The sequence below is a fragment of the Peromyscus maniculatus genome, chromosome 6 (genome assembly GCF_049852395.1).
Source record: "Peromyscus maniculatus bairdii isolate BWxNUB_F1_BW_parent chromosome 6, HU_Pman_BW_mat_3.1, whole genome shotgun sequence".
Classification (NCBI taxonomy): Eukaryota; Metazoa; Chordata; class Mammalia; order Rodentia; family Cricetidae; genus Peromyscus; species Peromyscus maniculatus.
This window is the reverse complement of record NC_134857.1, coordinates 39,926,108-39,938,189: the sequence shown is the minus strand read 5'-3', so window position 1 is coordinate 39,938,189 and position 12,082 is coordinate 39,926,108. Positions and strand designations below refer to the sequence as shown.

Genomic DNA, 12,082 nt, shown 5'->3' with positions numbered 1-12,082 from the left:
AATCACTGTGGGCCGGGTGGTGGTGGCACGGGCCTTTAATCCCAGTACTCAGGAGGCAGAGGCAGGCAGATCTCTGAGTTTGAGACCAGCTTGGTCTACAGAGTGACTTCCAGGACAGCCAGGGCTACAAAGAGAAACCTTGCCTTGAAAAAACAAACAAACAAAAACAAAACTAAAAACAAACAAAAACAAAACCCCAAAACAAAACAATAACCCAACCAAAACCCAACCCCCCAAAAAACAAAACAACAAACAAAACAAACCACTATGGACAGACTTGAAATCATGAAGCATATGTTTGCCAGGCATGCACCAGCCCTGGGTATAGCCCCTGGCACTGCTGACGGACAGAAAAACCTCACCATGTACTTCTGGTTGCTTTCAAGACCCTTGGTGGCATGATCACTGCCTCAGAAGTCTAGCGTCGCCATTTCAGTGCCTTGGCATTGTCTCTGACCTTTCTCATTACTTCTTACAGAATGGGCTCGTGGCTGGGAAAAGCACTTTGAGTCTGTCTTCAGACTCTGGGGTTCGTGCCAGCCTTTTCCTGGTTGGTTCCTGCTGTCCTGTGCCTTGAAAACAGGATCAGAAAGTGGGTCAGACAGCCAGAGTCTGTGGCTCATCTTCCTAGAATTAAAGGAGGAAAGAAATCAAACGAAGGGACCGGATCTCCCCACATGAGTAGGTGAGGAACTCACTAATGGAAAAAAAAATTGAGGTCTTAAAGTCATTGCTGGTGCAGATGTGAGTCCCGAGGGCAGATGTTGAAGCTTCCAGGTTCCCGTGCCTCTGTACAGCTCATTTTACGTGGATAGTACATTAAAGGAGGTAGTTTGTTACAGGGAAGGGTACAGAGGAGGTAGAGGTGTGTCTCTGCTGTGGCCTGCTTCCTGGAGGGCAGGAAGGGAGAGAAGGGGCAGGGACTTTCTGTGGGGTCATTAGTTCAGTACCCAATTCCTGTAATGTGGCTTGGGCTTTTCAGAGCATGTTCCTTTGGCTGAATGAAGCTCAGGTAGGTTAAGGGCTGCCAGTCTTTCAGTGGTTATTGTCTTTCCTATGTTAAACTCCACAACATTAATTCTCCATTAATTCCTCTTCTCTGGCCTGGAAATAGCTTTGCCCTCATTTTTCTGGCCAAGTGACATTTACTTCATTTGGCCCAATTAGAAGGGAGAGAAGGGTAGCGCAGCCCAACTTGGAGACATTGAATATTTGGAGTGACTTGAGAGCAGCCGAGCACTGGGTCAGTGGATGTCCCACTTAAGAACAACTGGAAAAACAGCACGGAGAAACATGTGTCAGACACAGAGAGCCTGGAAAAACAATTTTCAAAGCCTTTAAGCATTTATCGTAGTTTAGTGGCTTTAAAACAAACTGAGCTGCTTTCCAGATGTCTGACGTAGGCAGTGTGGTTGGTGTATCAAACAAGAAGCTATTGAGGCAGAATGTCAGGCTCTGCACCATTATAATTAAAAACAATAGCTCTTAGCCCCCATGACCTCTTATTTTACACTCCCACCCATCCCCACCCTTGGCTTCCCAATCTTTGGAGGGCCCCCACACTGTAAGCCCTCAGCAGGATATAGATATTTAAAAGACACAGATCCAATTCTCCAAGCCTAGCAAACCTCCGCATATGTATATGGTGGGTGTAGAACAGCTTCCTCTGTAGCTGGGCCATAGAAACAGCTTGTATCCTAACCCTGGAAGGAGCTGGCTGCATTGGAGGAGCTGGCTGCATTGGAGGACTTACTGCATATGCTGTGCACTAAGCCTCAGCAGAGTTTTCAGTGGTAGTTTCTTCTATCCTCTACATGTTCAAAACTTTGTTTTGGGCGGGTACAGAGCTCAATGCTGTGTGTTTGCCTCCAATTCCCAAAACTGATTCTGCAATTGAATCCCTACAGAACACATAGCACTACTTTAAATGTTCAGTGAATAAATAAAGGGATGAAAACCTTACATTTCCTATAGATAATGAACCTCATGCTTTCTCCCCTTCTCTTTTTCATTCCATGTTATGGTCTGTGAGAAAATACAGAACACGAATACCCAATATGTATTTTGTAATTGTCTTTTTAGACACCTAGAAATAAGAAAACGGAGGGAAATAGCCTTCTACATTCTGGTTGGGTCCCAACAGTAGAGCCTGCTTCGTGCGTCCTTAAATAGCATTGTTAATCTCAACAGGAGAAGAGAAGGAAACTGCTGTGTGTTTATAATGAAGTTGTTTGTGCAGCCAAGCTCCTTCCATGGGCTTGGTGCCTTGAGTCAAACAGACAGAACACCAGGCTTTTGCTTCTTGCCCTCTTTGGGGTTAGGAAAAATGAGATCAAGCAAGAATTTAGCTCTACTTACAGAAGCAAAGTCAGATTTGTCTGTCCTGGGGTGATATTGGGGGCTAAAGCAGATGATGGCCTATTTCTACACTATGGCTGAACCCCTTTATCCTCCAAAGACAAGTCCATGAGTCACTCTGTAGGGCTGGATTGATGAGCCATTTCCCAAAGTAGTTTTGTGTGAGACATGGTACATTCATAGTGTTTTTCTTTCCTGTCCCGAGCACAAAACACTGGTAAATAAACCCTTTTAGGAACCACAGATATTAAGATATTATGGTCCCCAGTTGGCTCTCCCTATTTTCCTGTGCTGATAGCCATTCTGTCTCACTTCTGACTCACTTCTGCCTCAGCCGAGTAGGTTCAGAGGGAATAAATTGAAAGTAAATGGAGCTCAGTAGAAAAAACTTGAGGTAGACAGATCACCACAGCTGGCCCCAGGGCAAGGCCTTGTCACACTGATGGTGCTGAGTTAAGCCAGTGGCTTCTTGGCAAGGCTGGGATGGAAGTCAAGGATTAGAGACACGGTAGTTAAAAATACAATCCCTGCCTGCCATTTAGAATCCCAGAACACACTGAAATTTTTTTGAAGTGGAAAGTAAATGGTAGAGACCGGAAGCATGCACCAAAATAATGCTTCTGGTTTTGTATCGTCTTTTCCTAGAAGATCTTCAAAATGCCCCTATCTGTATATGAGCTGGCACTCCTGTGTCATCCTACAGCTGTATCTGTGTATAAGATGCCAGAGTGGAAATTGGGCGGGCACCTTTGAGCCTCTTTGAACCAATTTTTTGTGGTTTCAGAAGGTGAACACTCATATTTCTGTTGTGTGAACAGAACTGTTTATTGTATGGCACAAGTCAAGTTGTACCGCTTTGGGATTTAGATGTTGACTCTTCCAATAATGGATACGTCAGCTGTGCACATCTGTAGTTCGACTTTTGTCTCCAGGTGTCGTGTATTCTAGGTTAGCAAGGATGGTGTCATAGGATTTGGCAGATTGGAAGAAGAATTGTAACTGGTTGTAGTTAATGAAAGCTACTCTGGGACAAAGGATCAGTAGGAGGGGAAGCAAGAAGAATGAACTGAGCAGGGAGATTGATGACTTTAGAAATACAGTAAACACAAACTGTGCATCTGTTCATCCTGTGAGGTAGCAATGCTTTATTTCTGATGGTCAGTGTGTTTAACCTCAAAAGCGAGCTCCCCGCCAAGGAAGTAGGCTGATGTAGTGAGCAGAGGGCAGGCTTCTGATCTCACTGTTATGAACAGGGTTGACTCAGCTTACTGCTTTAGACATGAGCTGTGAGCTCAGTAGCCACTATAGTGGAGGCTTCTGCTATAGGCTCCACATCATCTGTGTCAATGGCATTCTGGTTTTAGGTGGCATCAGTGGAAAACATATGTACTGGGGCCTGGGAAATTAGTAAATGAAAGATCATGGCCGCCATCTTTTTCTTATGGTTTAAGACACAGTCTTTGGTGTCAGAAGACCAAAATGTCATCAGCCAGAAAACAAAACAAAACAAAAAGATAGTAATCAAGAAATGCCAGAACTGAGTAAAAGATATGGATTGCTATGCTGTTTCCCAAGTCTTGACATTTCAGTCAGAATGCTTTTCTAGAATGTTGAACTGGACTGGAAGATGGGTAATGTTTGTTTCTGAAAAGTAAATTAGCTATTGCAGATTTGTGTTGTCATTAGGAAGAATCTTCAAACTTTTAAGTCTTGGACAAGTCTTGCTAGCTGTTATAGGCTTAAAAATTGGCATAAACTCTGTTGTCTGCTTATAATGCGTCATTTACTTGGCAAACCCTGTCTGAGAATTTATTTGCCTTATTCAAATCTGTTTCAGTTTTCATTTTTAAGACTTTCCGAGACTGAGTCTAATTCTATCTGTTCGCAGAAAGCAGCTCCCAAAGCAGTTTTACTTAGAGTGCTTAACATTATTGCCTTTGTTTGTTTGTTTATTTTAAGACAGGGTTTCATCGTGTAGCCCTGATTGTCCAGGAACTCACTATGTAGACCAGGCTACCCTTGAACTCACTGAGATCCGCCTGCCTCTCCCTTCCAAGAGCTAGGATTACAGGCATGCACCTCCAGGCATGGTGGTAATTGCCTTTAATACGTACATGTTGCATAGTATTAAGAGGATGGGGAACTGGCCTAGTGCATCAAGTTTATCTATACTCTAAATTGGGTTTATAATATCATGGGGATTATTACAAGATTTTTTTTTAAATGCCTTCTGTATGCCATACAGTTTGTTCCATGGTCATGAGAAAAGCTTACATTTTATTGGAAGAGAAATAAGAGGGAATCAAGGAAGAGGTTAAAGAGGAACTTCATCAAAATAACAGTTACAGTTGACTTTTGATCTCCAGTTTGCCTTTAAATGCCCATCTCATTGGTACAGTTCTAATTATGTACTTTACTAGGTTGTGGTGGGTAAAGAGGCAGGGGGAAGGCCCTTTAAGTCCTGCTGATGGTAGGAGCTCCTGTTCTGACTATAATGTGAAACTCCGAAAGAGGGGCACAGGAATAGGGCAGTAAAATGACAAGGACACTTGTACTCATTCCCATTTTTATATCTTTATATACTTCCAGCAATACAAAACATACTACGCAGGCTTGGTCTATTTCAGAAAGGCTTTGTTGTGTGACTTCCTTCCATAAAGTCAAGGCTTGGCGGGTCAATTTTTCCAAAGACTTGAGACCATTTGCTGGGCAGTAAGAAACTGGTAGATTTTCTTTTTATCTCTGCATAATGGTTCTGCTACTAGTCAAGGTTGTATGTTTATAAAATGCTTTTCATTTGTATACCTGCCCAGTGCATCATAGATATATGTCAGTCCTGAGCTTAAGGCAGGAGCTGCCTGCCTTTCCTGTACTTACTAAATAAGTGAACTTGGGGATCTGGTCATGAAATCATGAAACCTGTTAAGTGACTTTGATAGTCTAGGATGCTGAGAGCAGACCTGCTTGACTTGTACCTGCGTATTTGCTATAGGGGTTTTGCTTGTTTGTTTTACATTTCTCTTTGGCTATGGATGCCAAGTCTTGGGTGGGTTAGATGACTTAGCCAGTTAGGTGACACAGGGTCCCTGCTAGTATTAAAGTTCAGGTTCAGGTTCCCAGGTATGTTGTGATTTCAAGACTGATCTTTTGGGCTTGTGAGGAGTCTGGTTATAGATTTCTATGGCAGCAGTGGCTCTGGAGAGGGAGGCTTTGGAGATTTATTTATTCCCAAGAGTGACTTGGATTCCATATGCACCTGGGATATGAGTCTAAGTGGAATAGAGGATGCGCTGTTCAAGGAAGAGGAGGGAAAGGGAGAAGGGAAGGTAAGCCAGCAAGACTGAGGAGGGAGCTCACGGCCTTGCCTCCTTTGGAGGAAAAGTCCTGAAGGGCAAAGCAGTGCTTGAGAGGAGAAAGCCAGAGGTGGTGACAGTCCCCCAGGCTGACAGGTGGGGCTGGGCTGGGAAGTGAGTGAGAGAGTGGTTCCTCTCTCTATCACAGTTCATCTTTAGCCCACAGAATTTACCTAGCATTTGAAACAGCGTTTGTCTTTATGGCAGAAAGTATTAATCCAAGATTATTTGACACATCAGTTTTCCAGATGCCATCTTTTCCAGTCAAGAATCTTCTCAGAGGCGAGCTGGCCTTTCCTTTCCTGTCTGTTGGCAAAACCCCAGGTCCCTAGAGCTGCTGCTGCTCATTCGTGACTGGCCAGTTCTGGAGCAAACTCCTGCTGGGGTTTGAAGCCTGCTACTGGCCTGGCCTTCAAAGGAAAGAGAACGGCCACTCCTTCATATTTATTGTGAGCACCTTTCCCACCACACGCAACTCAAGGCCCTTCATGGGAAACCTTGTAGGGAGTTTCTTTTAAGTCTATGGAAAAGTTTTTGGATGTCAAGAAAATTTTTCCTTCCTCTTAGGAACTATTATTCTTTGTCAACAGCATGGGGCCGAGAAACTGATTCCATTTTACCCTCTTTTTTGGTGCATGAAGATAAAGTGGGAAGCAACTTTTTCTTGCTGTTGTTGTTTGTTTTGTTTTTGCCTTGTTTTGTTTGAGACTAGGTCTTTCTGTGTAGCTTTGGCTGGCCTTGAATTTAGAGATCAGCCTGACTCTTCCTGGAGTGTTGGAATGAAAGGCTCATACCACCACACCCAGCTCCAAGTTTATGTTTGAAGACAAAATTCTTTGCCCATGCTATGAGGATGTCTAAATTCTTTCAAAATGAACTGTCTGTAATCGTTCTTATTTTCTATATCTTTATATTCCTCATGTGCTGAAAGAGCTTATATTCTATTGGGAAAGAAATACGACTGTTCTCCAGACTGAGAGTTTGGAGGGGAGCATCATCAAGGGTGAGGACCACTGACAGTTGACCGTGACTGACCTTTAAATCTCCTGCCATTTATCTTCAGTAACTAGTGCCGGGTTATGTACATATTTCTGCATTAATTTTCCTTTGTTCCTATTTTTGTGCCATCATGAGTATTTCCACCTTGGCTGCTTATGAAAGCAATTCATAGTCACCGTTAAAAACCTGTAAAGCATAAAAGCACTTAGATAGGAAAAATACAGCAGAACAAAAACAGACAAATCCCACCAGTGAGTCCCATTATTTGCTTATGTCACCGTACATGGTTAGTCCCCCCACCCTGTTCCCTTTTTATATTTGAAAATAAAATAAAGCAGGCTATTTAAAACACAGGAAAATTGAGTATATGAGTAGACAGATGTGTTGATGTTAATTTCCACAAGAGATTATACGTTTGAAATAGAAGGCCTTTTCTTAAAGTAGACCCAGTGAGGGAATAAAGCCAGGAAGGAGGTGGGAGTAGAAGGGAAGTGGGATTAATCCTGCTAACTCTCGGTCCTGGCACACAGCACGGTCACACTGAGAAACAGGAGAGAGGAAGTGACTCAGTCATATTAATAGAGGGAGCTGAGATGAGACAGTGGAATGAAAAAGTGAATGGCGTCCTTTGGGCTTGGGAAGTGGGGGGAGGGGAGCCAAAGCCGAAAGCCCTAAATCACTTCAACAGTGGGAGAAATTACTCAAGTCAGATCTGGGACACTGCCATTAACCTTGTGACCAAGACAGTCTCCGGCTAGAGGGGCGTCCAGCCTTTCGACATTGGGACAAGGTGTGGTTTACAGATGTGTTGTCTCCGTTCATAGCTACCTCAGGTGTTTTGGTAAATGAGTAGTTTTCACTGTGTGAGAATTTCAGAAGAAAACCACCCAGTCTCCCCGATCGCAGCTTGGCTTTCATGTTTCTCACCCAAGGAGGGCTCTTCTTTTATTGGCGTCTTGGGGAAGGCAGTGAATGGCACAGGCAGCAGATCTGGGAACAACCACTATGGCTGGTTGTAGATTTGGAAGGGTGGGCTGTGGTGGCTACTGTGGGAGTGGCTAGCGTAAGTCCCCCCTTTTTTTATATCTTGGGGTCAGACCTGTCTGGGTGAGGCAGTGTCCACACAGAAGGCTCCACCCTCTTTCCAAAGCAATGGAAGCTGGAGAGCGTTGAGTCTTTAGGCACACGGGGCTTGGCCACCACTTCGTATGCCAGCTTTGTGCACAGGACTCACTTGGTCCCACCACATTCAGAAGCCATCACCTGCTTGTTTAGAAGTGGGGAGAGTGAGGCTCAGCATCTGGGAATGTAGCATTGCTATGACAATCCTTCAACTTTGTCCTCATATGTCTGATGACAGCAGTGGCCTGTCTCCATCAACCAATCCAGTATATTGGTATATCTCCCTGTCAGGGGTAGACTGGGTTCTGAAGCTAGCTTTCGGTCTTTTTGATGCTGGTATCTTAGAACATTTCTCAGAGAAGGATTTATGGTACCAGAGCAGGAAATACTCATTTAGGATAAGCCTACCTTGGAAGTGTGTGTGTGTGTGTGTGTGTGTGTGTGTGTGAGAGCATGCGATGGTCAGAGGACCACCTCAGGTGTTTGGAGTTTTAAACTGTTTATTTTGCTTTAGACTGGGTCTCACTGTTGTTTGCCGCTGTGTCGGCCGATTTAGCCAGATTCCAGGCATTCTCCATCCCTGCTGCTGTCTTGCCTCCCAGCACTGTGGTAATAGACATACAGTACCATGCATTCGAGAGCTGTGAGGTCCTCATGTGCACGCGCTGACTACCCCCCCCCCCCCCCACACACACACACTAAGCTGTCTTCCTAGCCTGGAAACAATAGCATTGGCCCTGGAAGGACAAGCATCCTTTTTTAGTTGTAATGACTTTGCTAAAGGGAATTGACTTCATTTTGACATTTAGTTCATTTCTGTCAGCTAGTTCCTTACTCTGAAGGCTTGTGACGAAGAACCCTGGCGCTACCTGGGTTTCCTCATGCCCAAAGGCTGACTAAAGGATTTTATTCAAATCCGAAACAGTTCACTGCTGCCCTTTTTTTTTTTTTTTTTTGAAGATTGAGATGACATCTGCTGTGTTTGACATTCAGTAATCAAACTTAACTCTGGCCCCAACCCTCCCCATGCACTTGGCCCTTGGTTTATTGTTTTATTTTTTAAAAATATCATATTCAATTTGAAGCTCTTAGAAGAATGCCCTTGTCTTCACTTTAGGCAATGGGAGAATTCCCCAAGGTAATACATCCCAGTCTTGGAAGAAACATTTAACTGGGAGGAAAGAAAGAACAAAACCAAGGAGAGAGAGAGAGAGAGAGAGAGAGAGAGAGAGAGAGAGAGAGAGAGAGAGAGAGAGAGAGAGAGAGAAACAATGCAATTTTACAGAAAGGAAATTTCTAGACCTAGCATAAATCCAGAGAGATAGTTATTGTAGTTTCTTAACACTAAGATAAGAGCACTTTTGTTATTTAAAATTGAGATGTGTTTAACAGAAAGAGCATTCCTGTTGTATCTCAGGAAGTGTTTAAGTAGGGTTTGACAGGAAGAGGCAAACTTGGCTGTAAGGCCAGAACAAAGGGATAATATTCAGTTTCAAATATCATGGTTTATTGTCTTTAATGGATATAGAAAGATCTCTGATGCCATTTATAAAGCAGAGTAAGGGCACTGCATGTATTTAACTCATCTTTCAGATACACTCACCCACCCACACCCACACACTAAAGGCCACTTGCTAAAGGTTGAGCTTGATGGAATGGGACAGGTCCTGTAAAGCAGTAAGAGTGATCTGTGATGTGGTTTGGGGGTGGAGTATGGGACCAGCTTTTGGAGGGCCGCCACTCCAGTGGCATCTGTGAGTGGGGATGGGAGGGCGTGAGGAGGCAGCTGATGTGTGTAGGCTCCTTGAGTTAAGATGTAAACAGTCCTTGCTATGCACAACCATAATGCAGGGCCAAATGGGTAGGGAGTCATTGCTTGGGTAAAACCAAAAGCAATTTGTAGGCTGACCCAAGGGGAAAACCAGTGCCCCTGGTGTGTTGGTTGTTACTGGTGGTGTTGATGACAATACGGATGGTTATAAACTAGTAATTAATTGTCTTCCTTCCTTTAGTCACATAGAAAAAATCACCACATGGCAAGACCCTAGGAAGGCGATGAATCAGCCCCTGAATCATGGGAGTCTCCACCATGCCATCACTTCCACATCAGTACCACAAAGGTCCATGGCAGTGTCCCAGCCGAATCTTGGTAAGCCCCGACCTTTGACCCCTAGCTGAAGGAGGAGTCTGAATGACAATGAGGACATGGCTGCTCCTAGGTGTGGTTGAGGAGAAGGGTTGTAGATATGAGGGGGCGCGTTCAGCCAGAGGCATCTGGAAGAGTCCAGACTGAACTGGGCCAGGAGAGAAAAGAGAGCGGGATAGCCAGAGAGAAAGAGAAGAGAGGACAAGTAGAGAAGAGCCGAGGACCAAGAGATAAGGACTGTAACATGAATTACTAAACTGTCTTATTAATAAAAAACTAGGAGCCAGATATTGGGGTGAAAGCTGAGAGATCAGAGGAATAGAACAAGCCAGCCACAAGTTCTTACCCTAGGAAATCCTCAGCCCAAGAGAGCTACTTCCTGTATACTCACAACTATATGCCTTTCTGTGCCCTGCCATCTTACTTCCTCTCTCCACCCAGCTACATTACTTCCTCTTTCTGCCCAGCTCTATCACTTCCTGTCTCTCTGTACAGACCTGCAGAGACCTCTGTGTTAACTAGTGCTGGGATTAAAGGCGTGTGCTACCACGCCTGGCTTCATTCCCAGTGTGGCCTTGAACTCACAGAGATCCAGATGAATCTCTGCCTCCGGAATGCTAGGATTAAAGGTGTGTGCTACCACTGACTGACCTCTGTGTTTAATATAGTAGCCGGCTTTGTCCTCTGATCCCCAGGCAAGCTTTATTTGTTAGAGCCCAAATGTCACCACAGAGACCCAAGAGAGGAGTCAAGGACCAAGAAGCCAAGAGTGAGCTGGCCAAGAGCTGATGACCAAAAGAGAGCGTGCAGGGCCAAAATGGCTGAGGAAAGAGAAGCTGGGGAAGGGGAGTGGCGGCCAGCCCCCAGATGGAGAGGTGTAGGGTAGGGGGCAGGGTGAGAGGCACCGGAGGAGTCTCACTGAGTGAGACTTGTCCAGGGTTTCTCTGGGACCTGACAGAGTCTACCCAATGACTTTGGGGTTCAGAAAACACCTGTGCTTGCCTTGTGTTTCTTCATGCACTGGAGTGTTTCGTCTTCTCTGCTACATCCCTTGCCTCCCTTTCTGGATGTTTCTGCCCCATAATTTGTGACACTAGTACTATAGGCTTCCAGTAGGGTTCTGACATTCTCCTTATGTTCTTGGGTTCTTCAAAAAAAAATCTTGGTCTCGTGTCTTTATTCAGACCAAGCAAGACAAGAAGGGCATATTCCACCTTCTTGTAATTTGGTTCTTGAAGACTATGCGTGGGAGCCTGCCAGCAGGTGAGGTGCTTGGATACCTCTCCTCTTACACCCAGAACTTTCTGAGTCATATAGCTTGTAGACAACAGAGCCAGAGTTTGAACCTCGGTTGTTCTGGCTTTAGTAGCGGGTACTTATTATTAACCTGCAGGTGGCTTCTTCCCATATACTCTATATTTAGTGTTTCAGTGTGGTTTTTAGAATTGAGAGCCTTTTCTGCTCCTTGTTTTTTTTTTTAAAAAAAAAAAAAACACACAACAAGATAACGTCCATTGGAGATGAACAGAATTGGATGAACATTCTGCAGAGACAGGAGAGGTTTGTATTTTTTGACATCATTTCCCTCCATCCTCCTGAATGGAGACACTAACAGGGCTGGCTAGAGACTTTATAAAAGGTGCTCCTGTTTTCTGACGATGTTTCCTACTTCTGATTAGATCTCCAGGCGATGCTTTACCCACCAAATAGTTGATGTTAGGGAGTAAAAGGAATCTCTTCCTGCATCATCAGGGATAAAAATGGATAAAAATGGAAGCATTATTCCTGGGCTCTGTTTACTCATCCCGTGCTTTGCCGAAGTGAGTGTGAACTTAAGTAGACTTAAGTCTTCCTGGAACTCTGTACCTGTGGGTCTAGAGCTTGCACACATGCATTATACCCCAAAGCAGCTGACCTAGACAGCAAATAAAGGAAGATGGCTCTAGTCCTGCTACTAGTAGTCATAAACCAAAAGTTTCCATGAGTCCCAAACCAATAAAGTGTGCGAGAAGCAAGTGTGTCAGGGTTGTAAAGAAATGCCAAATTAGACGACAGCAGACTAGTTCCATTATTCATCATTCATCTTCCTTCCTTCCTTCCTTCC

The 12,082-nt window shown here is 44.4% G+C and overlaps 1 protein-coding gene across 2 annotated transcripts in view; it reads left to right on the top strand.

The window, feature by feature from the left end:
* Wwtr1 (WW domain containing transcription regulator 1) overlaps positions 1 to 12,082 on the top strand; it is a 125,249-nt gene that overhangs the window by 65,146 nt on the left and 48,021 nt on the right. For both annotated transcript variants that reach the window (XM_006977545.4, XM_006977546.4), the window contains exon 3: positions 9,845 to 9,981. In XM_006977545.4, the coding sequence (XP_006977607.1) occupies positions 9,845 to 9,981 (137 nt within the window). The remainder of the gene's footprint in view (positions 1 to 9,844; positions 9,982 to 12,082) is intronic.